The sequence below is a fragment of the Lissotriton helveticus genome, chromosome 6 (genome assembly GCF_964261635.1).
Source record: "Lissotriton helveticus chromosome 6, aLisHel1.1, whole genome shotgun sequence".
Classification (NCBI taxonomy): Eukaryota; Metazoa; Chordata; class Amphibia; order Caudata; family Salamandridae; genus Lissotriton; species Lissotriton helveticus.
The window spans coordinates 1,344,325,945-1,344,344,447 of NC_136067.1; the positions used below are offsets into that span (position 1 = coordinate 1,344,325,945).

At 41.7% G+C, this 18,503-nt stretch overlaps 1 protein-coding gene across 2 annotated transcripts in view; it reads right to left on the bottom strand.

Moving 5' to 3' along the window:
• Positions 1-18,503, bottom strand: part of TTC13 (tetratricopeptide repeat domain 13) — a 1,212,286-nt gene that overhangs the window by 944,096 nt on the left and 249,687 nt on the right. For both annotated transcript variants that reach the window (XM_078649075.1, XM_078649076.1), the window contains exon 7: positions 2,079-2,195. In XM_078649075.1, coding sequence (XP_078505201.1) covers positions 2,079-2,195 — 117 coding nt within the window. The remainder of the gene's footprint in view (positions 1-2,078; positions 2,196-18,503) is intronic.

An 18,503-nucleotide genomic window follows, 5' to 3' on the forward strand; every position in this document is an offset into this window, starting at 1 on the left:
TCCTGCAGCCACGATTCCTGAGAGGGTCGAGAGTGTTTTGTTCTGGGGTGTCTAATCAATTGCTCCTCTGTGAGTGAGTAGGAGGGCAAGTGAGACACTATAGCTAGTGGGTCCCGGGCTCATGGGTACTCAGGTGGTAGGATGACTCAGTCCCTGACTACTAAGGTTCTTTGATCCCAAGCATAATTCTGGGACTCCACAGAATTCCTGCAACATTTAAATGTATTGCACTTTGAACTGATGATGCTTGCACCACCCCAGTATTAAGCTTGCCAAGTGCTACTAAAAACTGAAACAATGACAGTTTCCCTGGTTTGCCTCTTTAGAGGCTCACTTAAAATATACCTGAATCTCCAGGCACTCTGCAATATAATTAACTAATTTTATAGACTCATTTCACAGACTGACACAAATTGTATAGGATATAAAAATGGTTCAGCTCTCACTGATTATAAGGTATCTTTATGACAAGCATCGATACAGATACACGATGAAGCAGTTATTAGTGAAGCAGCAGCCTCAGAGAAAAAGTGGGTCAGCACGAGGGTCAATTTGTATAAAAAATAAAAACAAGTGAAGAGGCCCAACGTTTGTCTTAGGAGCCTGCTGAAAGTGCTGCTGAATGCTGGTGTTGTCAAACACCAAGCCTGACTAGTCTTGAATCCACCTCTAGACTCTCTATTCCACCAACCTACACTGCTTGTCTCTTTAACTGAAATCCTGCATGTTCTTTTTTCATCACTTAATTTTGCCCTTATTTCTCCCATATATTTCTCTTTCTCCTTCATCCTTTTCTGTCGTGTCCCTCATGCTTGGTGTCAAAGTTTAATCTTAAAAAATAAGATACTGTACCAAAAAACAGATTGCTGTTGCTAACTACTAGCACAAATTAAGCGGGCAGCCAGAGGGCTGCATTATTAAAAGGCAGGGTTTTCATAAATAGAACTGATACTTGGTATCAATTTTGTTGGAAAACGTTTGACCTGCATGCAATTCATGTTCACTTTCAACAGTTTTTTCTTTTATCTTATATCTGTTACTATACAAAATTATAAACTTTAAGATAAAAGATATTACCATACTGATCCACCCAATAAAGTTTCTGAATAAATGAGAAAATAAATAAATGGAACAACAAAAGGTAACTGTGTCACCACTTAGCTCTTAGGTTGGATCTCGGTGATCCTGATGACAAATATCATGACATTGTATCAACCTCGTCAAACTGTGCAAATTAAAGGACCCACATTTCCATTTAACACGTACCTGACTAAAATATCTTGATGAACGTTGAAGTGATACAATTCCTTGGCTTCTTACTGCTATGCAATGGAGAGTAAGGGCATGGGAGTGAAGGTAAGGGAAAGAAGGACCCATACCCACTGTTTTTAGTTCTCCCAGCTACCAATTCTACTCCTTATTTTTCTTCCATGTCGTCCTTTCTCACCCCTAACTCTCATAACACTCTTTCTGTTCTTGTCACTTCCTGTGGGCTTTTTTGGGAGAACCTTCCATACCATATCCCCCATCTCTTCCTCATGCACCTACAATATAGTACATTATTTGCACTTTCTTTAATTTGACAATATTTCTAAACCCTAGCATCCCCTTTTGCCCGTTCCTACTAAGTCTCTCTCTTCTTGGCCACTTGTTGCACTTTCTGCAACCCTTTGTTTACAGAAACATTTTTAAGCTCTTGATCCAATTATTTTAGTATTTGCTGGATTGCTCATCAATGTGTAGCATTGGCTTTTTGTCACTCTGGTTTTCATCAAGTTGGAAATCTGTCACTCAGGTTTTGCCACAGTGCATTTCTCTAACTTGACGTTTTACCAAGTTGACATGATAATATGGAAATTATGGGTTAGAAACACATTCTAATTTTCAAAACACCTCATCAGCCTTAGTGAGCTTAATGTGCCTTTAATAGAATTTGAAATAATAGTATTTTCATTGCCAATTCAATTTCAATTGAGAGGTAATAACAATTTAACACAGTGTTACTTTTAACACATCTTGATAGTACAATGGCCTAGAAGTCGTTTTAAAGACTGTCTGTCAGAATGGTCTTCACTAACCTCTGATATGAAGTGAAGAGTCCCTCTATGCCTGTACAGCCGAGCAGTTGGCTGTAGGTCAATAGCCTTCGAGAGATCATTCAGTGCTTCACTAATTCGTCCTAGAGGAGACAGAATCTGTAAAAACACAAAGACAGTCAGCATGGAAATAGATACCACATTTTTAACCTGTGCATGACATACCAGTCCCAGCTACCCTGCCCTCCTTCCTCGCCAGTTTCCTTACGTGTTCAGAACTGTATACTTTCAATGGTGCCACAGAAAACGTGAAAAACTAGTTCACAGACTTACTTCGGTACACATTTACCTCTGAAATAAAATTCACAGTTCCCATACTACAAGTGTGCTGGTCTTTACAGAATGGTGTATTTTGTGATATAGCTAGCAAGCATCAATGCAGGTACTTTTACAGCCAAGTAGCTCATAGCTGGTATACTGTTCCTTGTACTTCATGACAGAGGAACTGCAATTCGAATTAGAGGAGTAACAATTGTATGTGTTGGTACAAGTTACTGACTGCAGTGACTCTTGTAGTTCTTAGTCCACTTCCTTAAGACTGGTGAAACGTCATGATGATATTTAAATAAAGAATCAATTGCACAGCAAAGTTAAAATGTGTTGGCAGTTGTGATGCATGACCAGTTCCTGCTGCATCTATTTTCTTACGTTCCCACCAACTCCATACAACTCATTCCTCTTCACTAAGCTTGAAAGTACAGACCTGATGGCTGAGAGGTTACGAGGGGTTCATCCGGAGGGAGATCTAAGGGCCGACTGCACATCAGTCAATCAGGCAACTCAACTGTTCTTGCAAGTATATCCATCCTCATCTAGCAGACGTTTGCGAAGGCTGTGACCATGAGGACTTTAAAGGGACCTTGAAAGGAGCAAGCAACCTCTTCTAACTAAACTTCCCAAACAAGTTACTTAGGCAAACCAGGTCATATTGTGTAACAGCGATGGAGAGAAGATTAATCTGTAATAATTTACTTAACATAGGCACCAAGGCCCATGGGACTGTCTTCGCAGAGGCTACCAAGCAAGCATGGAACTGACTATCACCAGCGTCCACCTTGGATCTAACAGCATGTACATGGATGCCTTCGGGAGGAGGGCCAAGGCAACCTTAAAAAATATAAAGCCAATGAAATGTGAGACCATGTATCATGGGGGAAAACATGCATGCCTGCCTTTTTGGGAAGGAACCAATCCGAAGATAACAGAGTCATTCCAGCTTGTCAGAAAGAACTCGAGCTACCTCCGAACAACCAACCATGCAGAGTACTTTCTGCATCAGAGGAAAACGCTACGTAATTGAGATGAAATCACAATATTTTGGTTCATATCAAATTCTGAAAGAGCGTTAATGAGAAACAAATAAATGCATATGAAGGATTGCAATGTGTTTGAGAATACCTGGAATAGGTGGTAACTTATGCCTCATCCCCCACCCAGCCTGCATGGAGGAGACATCCAGCAAAAAAACATTTGACATTTTCCAGGTCACTCTCTTAATGAAACTGGCTTCCCAGGGATCAGGGACTTCCAAGTCAACTCTGAAAGGAACAAGTAATATCCCACACAGGGTAATGCCTCCTGAATTGAGAACAAATATTAAACTAGCACTCGAAAGGACTGCAGGAGTTTGTGGATAGAAAGCAGGTCCTCTTAATCTCCATAATATCTTATCACAACTAGACATTTTCCCCCAATCTGACCATTTTAACCTGCCAGGGGTTACTGTAGAAGTCTCTATCTTGATCTCACTTTCACTCTTTTGCCAGATATTCAAAAGGCTCGGAGATCGAGATAGATTTGCACCTATACAAATGAATCATCTGTGTATAGACTGTTCAGGTTGTGAGGAATGAAGTACATTACTTCTCTTTTGTGAAAGGACTGGTGGTTGGATTGTTGTTGACTCAATTTCGAGTTCAGTGTTTATCGAATCCTAATCTAGATTCTAGAGTCGTTGGAATGTTCACCTTCCGCTTCCATAGGAGTCATGGGAACAAATTGTCGAACTCCCAATATTTGCCATAAGATTAGATATTTTGCCTTGTTTATTTAGTAATTACCAGCTACGTACAGTGTATGTATCAAAGATATGTTCATTATTGAATTGACAATTACCTGGACGTTGCAAGACCGTCAAAACCTGGCAAGACTTTCAACCGCACAATAACGTATGGCATACCATCAACAGCACTCATTACCATCTTCACGTTAAAACACAAGTCACTTCACTTCAGACAGAGCTAAGCTCAAGAAACATGCAGAAAAGAGTTTGGAGAAAAGAGAAGTTTGGATCAAAATATGCACTAAATTACAGGAACAGAAAACGTTGAGCTAAATTAAGCCGGCCAACCATTATCATCCCGAATACAGGGAGGGCGAAAAGTCGGCATCTCTTTTTTGAACGAGTTTTGATGCAGTAAATTGAAACTGGCAGTGCTCTTTAGCACTGTGACCCACTGCAAGGGAAAACAAGCATTTGCAATGCAATAGGTCTCACATTTGGGAGAGTTTCAGCTATTGACATAGATGCCTTTTATTTATGTGTTTTGAAAACTTGCAAGCGATGCGTAAACATGCCTTTTGTACTTATATTCCTTGCTTACTAGAAGCAAGGCTGGCAGTAAAAGAGACACAATTACTGTCAGCATTGCTTCTCATAAGCTACGACTAAGTACAAAGTGCGTGTCTACCGCGTGCAGGTTTTCGAAACACATAAATAAAAGATATAGTCATTTACAATGCCAATAGCTCAAACTCTAGTAAATGCGAGACCTATTGCATTGCAAATGCTTTGTTTTTTTCTCTGCTCTGCCCTCTTTTGTTGGTTAAACAAACTTTGAATTTGAAAACAATATTCAAGCTACAGCTGAAAAGTAAAAGTATTCTTGATTTTGCCCTTTCTGGTACTCTAACCCATAAGCATCAGAGGAGTGCATTTTACTTTGGGCCACTGAAGAGCTATGAAAATAGCACACTCTACTGTCGATAGCTTTCACCATCAACATCAGTAAATTCATAAGAAATGCCAGTGTTTTCCTCTGGGGAAACCTGGGAGCGTAACATTTGTTTTAATGTAAATAGTCTACCAAAGCTACTACCTGAATGTTCTATGTAACTGTCTCTCTGTGGCTCATGGCTCAAATCCACGGCTCAGGGCAGTTGCATGCAGCTTCTCTGCCATTTACTGCAATGGATACAATTACTATATTTATTTATTTATTTATTTATTCCACTTCTAAAGAGCACTATCACCTAAAAAAGTCATCCTGGCGCTGGTAGATTCAAATCGAGAGATGGGGCAACTGATATCAAGCTAGGGGTTTGGGAAGAGCCATGTTTTCAGGTGCCTCCTAAATGCAAGAAGGTCGGAGGCCTGCCTGAGTTCAACCGGAAGGGAGTTCCAGAGTTTAGCCGCGGCCACGCCGAACGATCTGCCTCCTCCTCTAGATCTCCTAAACCTGGGTATGGTCACCAACCTGGCCGAGGAGGAGCGTAGATTAAGGACCGGTGCATGCCACGAGAACTTACTTTGTAAACACGCAGGGCCAACCCATGGAGAGCTTTGAAGGCTATACAGAGAGACTTAAATTGCACCCGCTGTCTCACTGGGAGCCAGTGCAGCTGAGCCAAGGCCCTTGAAGAAGAAGATCTTGTTGGCCACCCCAGGGCTAATTTTGCGGCTGCAGACTGAATTCTCTGGAGTCTATCCATGAGATAGCTAGGAGACTCCAACAGCAGGGAATTACAGTAGTCTTACCTACTGAGCACGGTACAACGCACCACCTCTACCCGAGCAAGGGGCGGTAACAGAGGAAGAATTTTCCTCAGGAGGCGAATAATAGCCAAGCAGCCAGCTGCTGTCTTAGAGACATGCGCCTCCAAAGTAAGGTCGCTGTTGAACATCACACCCAGATTCTGCACTACCTTTGCAGGCTGCACCAATGGAGAAAAATCCGCAGGCCAGAAGTTACTGGGTAGAAGAGATTGAACCCTAGACCTTGGGCAGTATAACACTTCGGTCTTTCCTGTGTTAAATTGCAAGGAATTGGCCTTCAGCCAGCCCGCTGTATCTCGCAGGCAGCTGTGAAATACTTCCAAGGAAGTTGACTCGTCTCCCTCCAAGAAGAGAATCAACTGCGTATCATCAGCGTAATTAACAATTTCGATCTTATATTGTTTGATGACCGCAATTAAAGGCTTCATAGAGATGTTAAATAATATCGGACTGCCTGCCGAGCCTTGTGGAACGCCATGCGAGATGGTGGAAAAGGCGGATTGGAAAGGGGGGAGGGACACAGCTCCCACAGTTGTCAGAGTCGAAATATTCATATACATATCATAACAGTATGTTATTTGGAAGGGGAGACGGCTATTGTAAGAAATTGGGGCATTAGTTGAGGGGATAAGACCCCATTCAGGAAGTAACCAGAGGGTGAACTCTTAAGGCCACTTAAACTGAGCCCAATCCAGAGCACATCAAACATGCTCTAAAATTAGCATTATTAGATGTAATAATATAACCCAGTTCCTTATGAAGTAGCAAGCCTTCTTGCGGTGAAAATAGCTTATGTGCCTTTTTGATTGTAAGGACATGTGGAACCAACAACTTTTACATACCTTACTTTCAAATACCATGAACACTGACTTATTGGCAATAAGACATACTTAACAAGTTTTATTTTGACAGATTAGTTTGGCAGTTTAACACTGCACAACCAGGCTACAATGGTAGGCCTGGAGATAGGTTTGTTGGGGGACTGCAGTGGGTGACAAAATGGGTGCTGCAGACATTTGAATTACAGGACCTAAGAACACTCTGTACCTAATACTGGGGACTCATAGGTAAATTAAATATGCCAATTAGGTGTATACCAATTACAACACGCTCAAAGAGGGAAAAACAAGAATTCTACTACTGGTTAGCAGGAGTAAAGTGTGCAGAGTTCTATGGTCAACAAAAATAAGATTCTGGAAATACGCAAAACATCCAGGGTGACCCTGATGAAAGACCAAATTTCCAACACCCATTCTCACCTGTTTTATTTGTGTTGGCAATGAAGCCGTTTGCAGAGGCGTTGAGAGTGAATGGAGCAAAGGGGGCTGTCCCCATGAGTGATGGATTCCACTCAGTTTCTATACATGCAGATTACAATGTAATCTTCATTCAACACCTTGTCAGGGGAAGTAAGCGCTCTATAAATGCAAATACAAATGCAATGATGTAACGTGGACTCAATCTTTGAGATACTTGGTATAAGGAAGACATAGCGCTGAATGGTTCTTGTTCTTACACTGTTCATGCAACACCTTCCCCAGTAGGAAGAGCGAAAGGAGGGTTCGTTCTGTTGATTGCAGTTAAATACAAGGCCATAAAAATCACCCCTGTTGTTACATCTCCTTAGTACCAATTGATTCTAATTGTTAATATGCTACGAGTCAAGCTTTTAATTGTGAACTGGTACTACACAACTTTTAACCAAAACGTCAGGTTGAGGCCCTACGGGCAGAAATTAACAAAACCTTTTAATCCTAATAAAGGGGGTAAGACTAAACTGGAACAAAGTAAATCCATCTGAATTTGAGGCGAAAACCATTATAGCCAATTATGACTCAATCATGAGGTTTCTCCACCATGGTTTGTCCCCAGCTGAGATCATCCGTGACTTTGAACTGATATGTTCAGATATAGCAAAAAACCTTACTAAATCGATCAAGACCAGTACTCTCCCTGGGACAAGGTGGTTTAATGCTGCTTGCTCAAAAGCTCAAAAAGTACTAAAATAGGCTCTCCACACTAATCCTCATGACTGGGCACAAATTAAAAATGCCAGGAAGCTTGGTACCCAAGCCCAAAAAGAGGAATTTGTCCTACAAGTTTCTACAGTTGTTACTGGTGTTGGCAAGGTGGCGCGTGGCTATTACTTGGATGGGGCAGAGGGCCCCCGAGGTATCCCTGTGGCTTAGGGATGTTAGAGAGTGGTCCTTGGCTGAGGAAACACACATGCAGCGCACGCGCCGCGACGAAAGGCTTCAGGAAGACTTACTAGCTTGGAGGATGATGTGTGCTGAGGGGTTGCCTGATGATGACTCGGATACCACTAGTGCCGAATTGTTCACCCCTGAGGGGTCTGGGTCCGAGGAGGATGTAGCGGGTGGCGATATGGAGGGACCTGTTTCGGAGTAATGCCCTGCTGGGCGCGCACTAATGTTCCCTATTGTATAACCCCGTGATTTGTCTTGATTCCCAGAGGATTGCTTCTGTGATGTCTGCACCTAATCGGGCCTTGAGTAGATAACCTGACTTTTGCACGTACTCTATTACTGATGCCACGTATGGGGGGGGGGTTGTTTTGTTGTTATGTGTCAGACTGTGTTTCTATTGGAAAACTTATCTATACAGAAGGATGGGAGTAGGGCTCCATGGAGGACGTAGGAGGGGGAATCCATGAAAAACAGAGGATACTAGAGATGCACGTGTACTGTATGCAAACAATTACGATTATCTTTGTGGCATTTTCCGACTTTACGCCGCCCGGCCTCCGGGATGTGGGCCACATGGCTGTGTACTATCCTGAATGTTGCCTGTGGTTAATTTCACCTCTCAGTGCCTACGAGTGGTTATATCTGAGTATGTCTTCTATGTTTTCCGCAATAAACATATTTTTCACCAAAAAAAATGCCAGGAAGCTTTATAAAACCACAGTTAAGCAGAGGAAGGAAGAACTAAGGTTATTAGCCTGGGATGACTTGGAGAGAGCTAGCTCCCTCAAAGACTCTAAAAGCTTCTGGGAGGTTATAAATCGTACTTTTTCACAGAAGAGGTGAGGAGGATAGATTCCTTGATCCCAGGGGAGGCTTGGGAAACTAATTTCTGGGCCATATTTAATCCTTATGGCCGCCATCCAGAGGCCTCAAGTGGGGATGTGCCCTTAAACCTAACCTCAGCTTCCAAGTTAAGTTAATTTATCACAGTAGCAGAGGTTGAGGAAGCCCTAGCTAAAGGAGTTTGCATGAAAGAGCCAGGCCCTGATGGAGTCCCTTTAGATCTTTTTAAAAGTAATCCCCAGCTATGGGCTCCATTGTTGACCAATGTTTTTAAGGCAGTGGTTATTGGCACAATCCCAGTATCCTGGAGAGAGGCTGTCATTGTCCCCGTATTCAAGAAAGGTAATCGAAGTGACCCCGCCTTTTACAGGCCAATCTCCCTTATTGACGCCATGGCAAAGCTACGGGGAAGGGTCGTCCTTGCCAGACTTGAAACATGGGCGATAGACAATAGAGTGATGGCAATAACGCAGTATGGCTTTAGGAGAGGTATGGGAACCACTGAACAGTGCCTTAATTTGTTACTGGTTATGGGCAAGTACATGAGGACTAGGAAGGGTTCTATCCACCTGGCCTTCATGGACTTGTCCAGTGCTTTTGAAACTGTAAATCGGGAGAAGTTGTGGGCTCTCATGGGGAACGTGGGAGTGGAGGAGGCTTTGATTTCTCTTCTCCGCAGGCCCCATGCATCGACCTCGGTTGTTATAAGATATGGCGCCCATGGGGTAAAAACTAGGCCCGTAGCCTCCACGGAAGGTGCACAGCAGGGATGTATTTTGCCCCCCTTCCCTTTTTTTATTTACACCAATGGATTAGAGGCCTTTTTAATAGATAAAGAAATTGATTGTCCACGTATTGGTGGCACTCAGGTGCCGCTACTCTCCTAAGCGGATGACACTGTGTTAATGGCCCTGACAGCACTTGGCCTCTAAACACTGCTTAACACATTCACAGATTTTATGCTGGCTCTTGCTCTAAAAGGGAATTTGATAAAATCGTATATCATGGTGTGTGGTGTTTAAATGGCAAAAACAAAGAAATATATGGTTGGAGACAAGAGAATTGATAAATTGAACAATATTTATTATTTAGGGAATGTTTTTAATAATAGGCTGAGTTGGGACCCCCTCGTCATAGCGAGGGTGCAACAAGCAGGCAAAATAGTTGAAGGGCTTTTTTGCTTTGCCAGAAAGTTGGGTCATAAGCCAGTGGCCGACCTGGTTACACTTTATAAAACCAAATGCTTGCCGGTTGTAACATATGGGGCAGGAGTGTGGGGATACCAAAACAGCCAGCAACTACAAGTTATTGAAAACAAATGTATTAAAAGATTATTGATGACTCCAAACAGTGCCCCCACGATCTTCTGTCACCAAGAGCTGGGGCTTGATTTTGTAGAGGATCGCATAGAAATTGCCGCCCTTTTATGGGCTAAAATCTGGTTGACCGAAGAGTTAGTATTCTCCATAGAGGTTATTAAAGATTGCATTATTCTTGATGGTGCACCGTCTATCCCTTGGCTCTGATTTGTAAAGGATAATTTTTATAAGTTAGGCCTGGGACATTATTTTGACTGTCCAGACAGCATCCCTGAAAATACCGAAAATATTATAAAAAAGGTACATTTTACAGGGGCAAAGATATCCCATTCCCACCCTGATGTAACAGTCCACCTCTGTTTATTCCCGAATCAACAGCAATTTTATTTAACATTTACGATAAATGTACATACCCGATTTTATTTAACTAGATTACGCTTGTTTACCCTGCACTTTTTGGTGGCTTTCCCAAAACAATCGGGGTTGGAGCCTTGCCCCTGTGAGAATTTGGTAGCTCAGAGCACTGTGCACTTTATGCAATTTTGCACCCTTTACAAAGAACCAAGAGGAAGATCTTTAGTTCTGATTTTAAAAGAAAGTAGACCGTGCTCTTATATTGAGGGTTTCTATTATTTATTTTCACTGGCCACCTATGGTAGATGCACTAGGGTGTCCAACTACATTAAAGTAGCTATAGCGATTAGGAAACGGTATTAGGCATTGCTACTGAACCCGATTAGAGTAAATCTACCACACAAGTCTAAGTATTGATGTATTCTTATGGAGGGTGCCGCATGCCGTAATTGTGATAAGTGCCTTGTAATATCGACTGAAATTTTTATTAGAAGATTGTTTTAAAGTGTATACTTCTCTCGCATTTTATATAATGAATTGATGTGTATGAACTGCTTACTGTGCTGGCTGTATATAGATCACTGAAATAATAATTTGTCATGATGATTTTATGAACCTTTATGGTCTTCATTTGAAACCGAATAAAGTTACTTTGACTTTTGAAATACTTCATGAAATGGAGTCAGTGGCAGGGTTAAAAGTGAAATGATCTAAACCCTATATATAACTCACATTAGAGGAAACTCGTCCCATATCCCTTGTTAGTAGACAAGTTACCATAATATGGGAACCCTACACAATAAGATAGCTAGGGATCAACGTTTTTTTTTGTTAAGATAATGATATTCTGGAACGTATTCTAGAAACACTCTGATCCTGGAAGGTAACCTGGGAGCTGCAATTGCTTCCCTAAGGAAGGACGTTGCTTTTTGGAAGTGTTTACCGCTGACATGATAGGCTGTGTGGTGGTTGCAAAAATTGTGATGTTTTCCAAGTTGCTTTATCAATTAGTGAATTTACCCATGCTGGTTCACACAACTACTTTTAAGGACTTGGATAGCTTTTTGTGAAAGCTGATCTGGGTGAAAGGCAGGAGAAGTTTTTCATTGGCTAAATTAAAAGGCACCAACAGATAAACCAGAGATGGCGGTTCCTGATATGGGATTCTAATACCTGGTGGCCCAGATTCACTGGCTGACAATTTGGCTTGTTGGGCGCAATAGAGATAAAAATGGATATCCATTACAGGTCATTTAGGATTGTAAGCTATTTAATATGTTGTTGGATAGGTCTAACTCTACTTCCTCACTTCCCAAACTCATGAAGATTAAATTGCATTGAGTTTTTTATGCGTAAGAGGCAAAAAGAAATTCAATAAGCTTCCCTTGTACTGGTAGGGGATCTAACTAAATCAGAGGGTTATTTCAATATTAAAGACCTAGGACATTGGAATGAAGCTTGTATCTTTACAATAGGCGATCTGTTTTAAAATGGGCAGTTGCTTTCATTCTACCTCCTCGTGAATAATTTGGGGTTACACAGTTGAAAGCTTTTAACATATAATGGCATTATCGACACACTTAGGCTTGCTGGAACATTACAGATGTAGGGTATATTCAAACCACTTAAGAGATGGATGATGGAAGACTATTGGTAACATAGTTATACAGTGCCCTACAAAAGACTATGAGCAATTATAGGGCTAAAATTGGATACAGATGGAATGTATAGCTGGGAAGATGTGACAACGATGAAGAATGGAACAAAAGTATAGCTTATCCTCACAGTGTCACTTAGAATGCCCATTTTAAACGAATTTAAGTTCACATGCTTCACAGAGCGCACATAGCGCCAAATACACTACACAAGATATACCCAACTGCCACAGAGATATTCAAGCGAAGGGACTGGCTTCTGGCATTTGTTTTGGAACTGCCTGGTTATAGTTTAATATTCGACGGAGGTTACTAGTACACTTATGTCAAACACTGGACTTGTCAACATATATAACCTCGAATGCTGCCTACTGAGGCAGTTCCCCTGCCCGGGGGCTGGCAGTGCTGTTTCTGGGTTTTCACACCTTGCTTTCCTGTTAGCAAAGCATTTGATTGCTAACAAATAGAAGGTCATACTGGCCCCACCTACTAGAGCTTAATAGATAGGCTGAAGCCGAAACCTAACTGTGGTACCTTGAAGACGTAAATGGCCCGAGGAAGAAACCCATGTCAGATCAACAGGATGAACTGTTGATCAAACTTGGGGCCCTAAATAAAGAGGACATGCTTCCCCACCGAACTGCTAGGTGCAACCAGCAAGTAATAAGGTGGATTGCACTGGTAAAACGATCCACATAAGTATGGAAAAATGTAAATATGACTGGCTGGGCAAACTAACTGGATACCTTGAAAATGAATGATACAAATAAAAAATGACATGGCACTAACTTCATCATTTAGCCCCTATCGGCAACACCCAATACAGTGTATACATTTTTTAAGAATAAAAACACAAAGAAGGGGTCTTTGGGACACCGCAATTTTGTGTTTCTTCAGTTTTCCTGAAAGAGGCGCAGATTCACAAAAGAAATAACACTTCAAACGGAGCAGTATTATCTTTTAAACTAAGGCAAAAAGGCTACAGATGGTAGTTAGAAGAAGTTGCAGGTGAACAGAGTGGCAATTTAACAAGACTGTTACAGGAGTGCATTGTGCATCGGTGACTTTCTAGTAATGACATGTCCTAAAACTATTCAATTCAATTCAATAAATCTTTATTCGGATACATGTGTTGTGTCCATAAAGGCACAGGTCAAATCAATTAGTTTACAGAATACTTAGAAGTTCTTTAAAATGCATAAAAAATACAGTACTCAAAAAAGAGATGGCATCTGGAATATACACATGAATTAATTTGTTACCATTCACTTATAGCCATATTTTATCAAGACAAACTAGAGTTTAACCTTCATTCATCACCCATGGTGGTACGTGCACGAACAGCTGCTTTAAAAAAAGAACATACTCGAAAAATTAAAACATCTTCTTCCAAACTAAGAATTTTAGTGTAGGCTGTTTTATGGTCAGTAATAATAGAAATTTCCTTAAGAAACGGGATTAGAAACAGTTTGGTATACATTTGATGAAAATGACAAAAGAATAAAAAGTGAACCATGGTTTGTTTACTCTGATTGTCACATGGGCACGTCTTTTGCTCAAGTTTGGTATTTATACCCTAACGGAAAACAAAGCATGTATTTCATGGTATACGCTCTTAACCGGAACAGTAGTCCTCTTTCCCATCGATTAATATTCTTCAAAAGATAGCCTGAAGGCAGTTTGGGTGACAAATTCTCAATTGACATATACCTTCCTACAGACTGTTTGGACATCACTTCAGCCTGTCTTAGCATACTATACTTTTCATATAGCAACCCCTGGAGTGACTTTTTGTTTACACTGCCCAATTCGCTGGGATTAAAAAGAGGTGCTCAAGATTTACACTAGACAGGCTTTCTGGTACAGCCGAGAGCCAAGGTATATCCATCCCCTTGTCGCAATTGAGACAATCTGAGATTATGCTTTGTGTTAGTGTTGCCGCAGGATTCTGTCATACTTTGAGCGAAAAAATGGTTGGCCGGGCTCTGATGAAATCTTCTATGTTTGTCAAGTTCAGCTCCCCATGACGAACATACTTAGAGGCAGCAATCGGAGATCCTAACAATTTTCTACAGAATCTGTTCTCCTAGGTTTGAATACCCTTGCAACCCGAGTATCCCCAAACCTCTGCCCCGTAGGTTGCCACCGGGATACATTGTAATTTAAAAATGTTAATGATGGGTAATACTACCTCGGTCTTTCTTGGTTGGGTTAATGACAGTACAGAATTAATAGCCTTAGCAAATGTGCTTCTACTGTGTGAAACATGAGTGGTCCACAGGCCGTTAGCTGCGAATACCATGCCCAAATAGGGAAAGTGCAAGTGCTTTGTAAACATTCATTTCCTATGGTAAATGATTTAATAGAATGTTTCTGTGGGCCACAAGCCATTAAAAATATATATTTTTTAATTTGTACGAAGGTCTAAAATAGCCATAAAATCAACAAAACCCTTAATTAAAGTGCGTGGTGCATTTGGGGTGCGGCCCATTAAGATCGCATTGTCTGCATATAGTAAAGCGGGGAGCGTGCTGCCATTAATCTTAGGGACGTCATTTGTAAGCTTAGCAAGGGAGTTGTGCAATTCATTAATATATAAAATAAATAGCAGTGGGGCCAATACGCACCCCTGCCTAACTCCCCTGCCAATATTGGTGTCCTCAGTCACCTCCCTGTTTTTATCAATCCGCACTCGTGCCTTTAGGTCCCTATGTAAATACGCTAAAAAATGAACTAAAACTTCGTCCAACCCATATTTTTTAAAGGATAGACCAGAGATGTGACCTATTTACAAAATCAAAGGCGGACGTTAAGTCCATGAACACCAAATAAATAGGGGATTTCCATGCCACACTGTATTTAGCAATGATTAAATTGAGGTTAAGCCACTGTTCGACAGTGCCCATTTTACTTCTGAAACCTAGTTGGCAGGGATTTAAAATATGTTTCTCCTCGACCCAAGTCCTGATTTTGTTAAACAGGATTCTCCCAAGAATTTTTAGGGTATTGTCGATCAGGGAGATTGGTCTATAACAGCTAGGGTTGGAGCAATCACCTTTTTTAAAAATAGGGACTATAATACTAGTAGACCATGTGCGGGGAATTGAAACAACAGTTAAATTGTTAAAAACATTTAATAAAAGGGGTGCCCAGAATTTTGGTTCGTATTTTATGAGATCTATTGGTAGCCCATCCGGCCCTGGTGCCTTGTTGCCCAAACTCTGCTGTATAGCTTCCTAAACTTCGGATACAGTTATCTCAATCTTGGCAGGTCTTTGGTGACCGTATGGGTCCTCAATCCCTGTTGTCGCTTCGTAAATCTTAGAGAAGTGGGATACCCATACTTCACTAGAGATTGTACAACTTATCGAGGTTAATATAAGGCCTGCTGATCTCATCTCCTTCACTGCTTACCAAAAACCCATCCCGTTATTAAGTTTGGCAGCACATGCGAGGTTGACCTATCTCTCTTTTAAGACAGCATCTTTCCTAAGTTTTATAATGGACTTATATTGGTGCCTTAATGATTTTATAAGTGTTTGATCCCTAGGCTTTGTTGACATGGCCTTGCAAAGAGCTCTATTGGCTCTGGAGCAGGCCCCATCAAACCAGCATGGGCCCTGATTGGGCTCTGTTAGTGGTTTGGTTAACAAAGATTTGATACCCCCACACAGTTTGGCAAATGCATCAACTACCTCATGATTATGATCACCTGGAGTCAGACATCTATCAATAAATGTTCTATATGTTTTAACCGTTCTAAGGAAAAGATCACAACTAATAACAAATCTCCAGACCACTCTTAAATTATCAGATGTGGGCACTAAATTATAAGCCCTGAGTTCTTTCTCAAAATTTGGCCTATGTGCAACTCTTAGGGTGGTGGCAATAGGGTTGTGATCACCTAAAGATGTCTGTATTACTTCAGCTTTTACTAGTAAATCTGCCAATAAGGAGGAAATGAACACATAGTCAATTATGGAGGCACAGCCTCGCCCTCTGTATGATAGTGCACTTCTTCCATCTTTCTGGGGTACTGCCGCAATTTCCATTACGTTCACTAGGTTGCAATTACACAGATGGGCCAACAGTTCAGCCCCCTGTTACATGGGCGTTTGTCTGCAAACAGTTCTTTATCCAACATGTCGATATTTGAGATATTTTCATTAAAGTCACCCCCTACGCATATACCAGCTAATTTGCCTGGGAGTTTTTACTTTTTCAAATTTGCGATGAAGTTAAACAAATTGTTAAAATTGACATTCGGAGCAGTATGAAAATCATTGTTATAGAATTAATAAAACAAATAGATACTCCCCTGGTGTAGATCAGCGCCTGGAAATTGTCATTCTCAGTTGGTAACACTTTGGCACTGCCCCCAGCTAGAATGTTGATTCAAATTTAAAGCCCGTCTGAGGGGCGACCCTGCTTGGGGATAGGGGCAGTTTTGTTAAAACATTCATACCCTTCTTGGTATAATTCCCGGGTGGCCCATGTTTCTTGAAGCATTAAAATGTCATATCTTTTGACAGTTATCACCCATTCATCTAAGACAATTTTAGAAGCCAAACCAGCAACGTTCCAGCTCAAGATGGTTAGATTTAATTTGCTTTCAACAGTGGGTGGATTAGCCATGCTCAAACATGCTGGGACTACCAGCGGGAAGATAAAGTCATCTGGGTGAAGTGAAACCTCCAGATTTGGTTCTCTTTCAACGATGGTTTGGTTAGCCAGACCCGAACATGCTGGGCCTGCCAACGGCAAGGTAATAACATCTAGCTGGGGGGGGGGAACATCCAGTCAGTCTTGATCGTCAAAACCAGACAGATTGGAGGACCTGTTATATGTGGACGTCTGGGTTATCTTCCAGGGTGCCCTGTTTAGCATGTTTGAATCAGGTTTATAAAAATACCCCAGTGGGAGTGAACTGATGAGGGTCGAATGTGCAGTGACTTTCTCCTCCATAGTTGATAATCTTTTTACCAGGGGTGTTTTTTTTAAATTAATGACTATACAATCCCCCTTGATATTCTTTTGGGCGTTACCCACCCACCCGACCCTCCGTGCCATAATTATATCGTTAACATTTTCTGCCCGTAACCCCTTATGTTTCCCAAGCCAATCAGCACATTTATTTCTCAACTGCGGCCAGGATTCTGTTTGATTGTTTCTGAGCGGGGGCACTCCCGCAAGAACTAGCACATATGGGCAGGCAGCTGGAGCGTGGCTAAGAATCTCCCTGCTTCCCTCTGCCCGGTCCATGCTCAAAGAATTGGGGGTCCTGCCACTTTGTATGTTAGACACACTATTTGAGCTACTCCCTTGGTTTCCCTGGTCTGTTCCCTCAGCATTGCTTCCTGCTGCTAAAGGGCTAAGTTGTAAATTAGCTAATGTAAAATTTGTTTGACCTGCAGTGTGTGATATGCCAATACTAGCGATGGATTTGGGTAAGAAACATTCCTTGACCTTAAAGCAAGTCTCACAGGTTTCTAAATGTGCATTGGGTGTTGTAACTATCACCTGTGCGCCTTGGCTGACAACGATTAATCCAGCAGGGTTAAGATTTGCCCTGTTCTGTAAACTGGGTTGAGGGGCATTTACAATAGGATTCAACTTATTTACAAACATTTCCAGGCTATCCAGGCGTAGCCAAAGGGCGGCAAATTTTTCTTCCAAGATATCTTTGAAACGGTCACAGACAGTATTCATGACAAGGTTAATTATGACACTTCCCATTCCTTTATCCTCTGCACACACCAAAGTACTGTCAGTTTGCGCACTCGAGGAACGGGTTATGACCTGACTCATAATTAGATCAAGCGCTTCTGTTACAGGCCTTATGGGTGTAGTTCCCCCAACACTGCCCATATCAACCACATTGCACCTAGGCTCAAGGGTGATATCTGTCTGGGTCGCAGCTGACAGCCTCACAAACATTTAGGCTACTGGTGGATGGGCCACTATTAGAATATTTCGGTTTAGGTTTGGGCTTAGCAATAACATCATTTTTCTTCCTTTTAGTTGGTTGAACATCTGGCTTGATGTTTCTAAGGGGCCTTGCGGCATGTCCCCGGGTGTTGGTACGGTGCACGCCTGGAGCAGATGTATTAGAAGAATCCGGAGATGGTCGGGGTGAGATAGAGATCTCACGATCAATCCTCACTGGTGTTATATTTACTGTATTTGGACATGTTATGTTAGCAGCAGCTTGGCCCCCTAGCCCCCTAATGACAGACGAGACTGTAGCGTAGCAG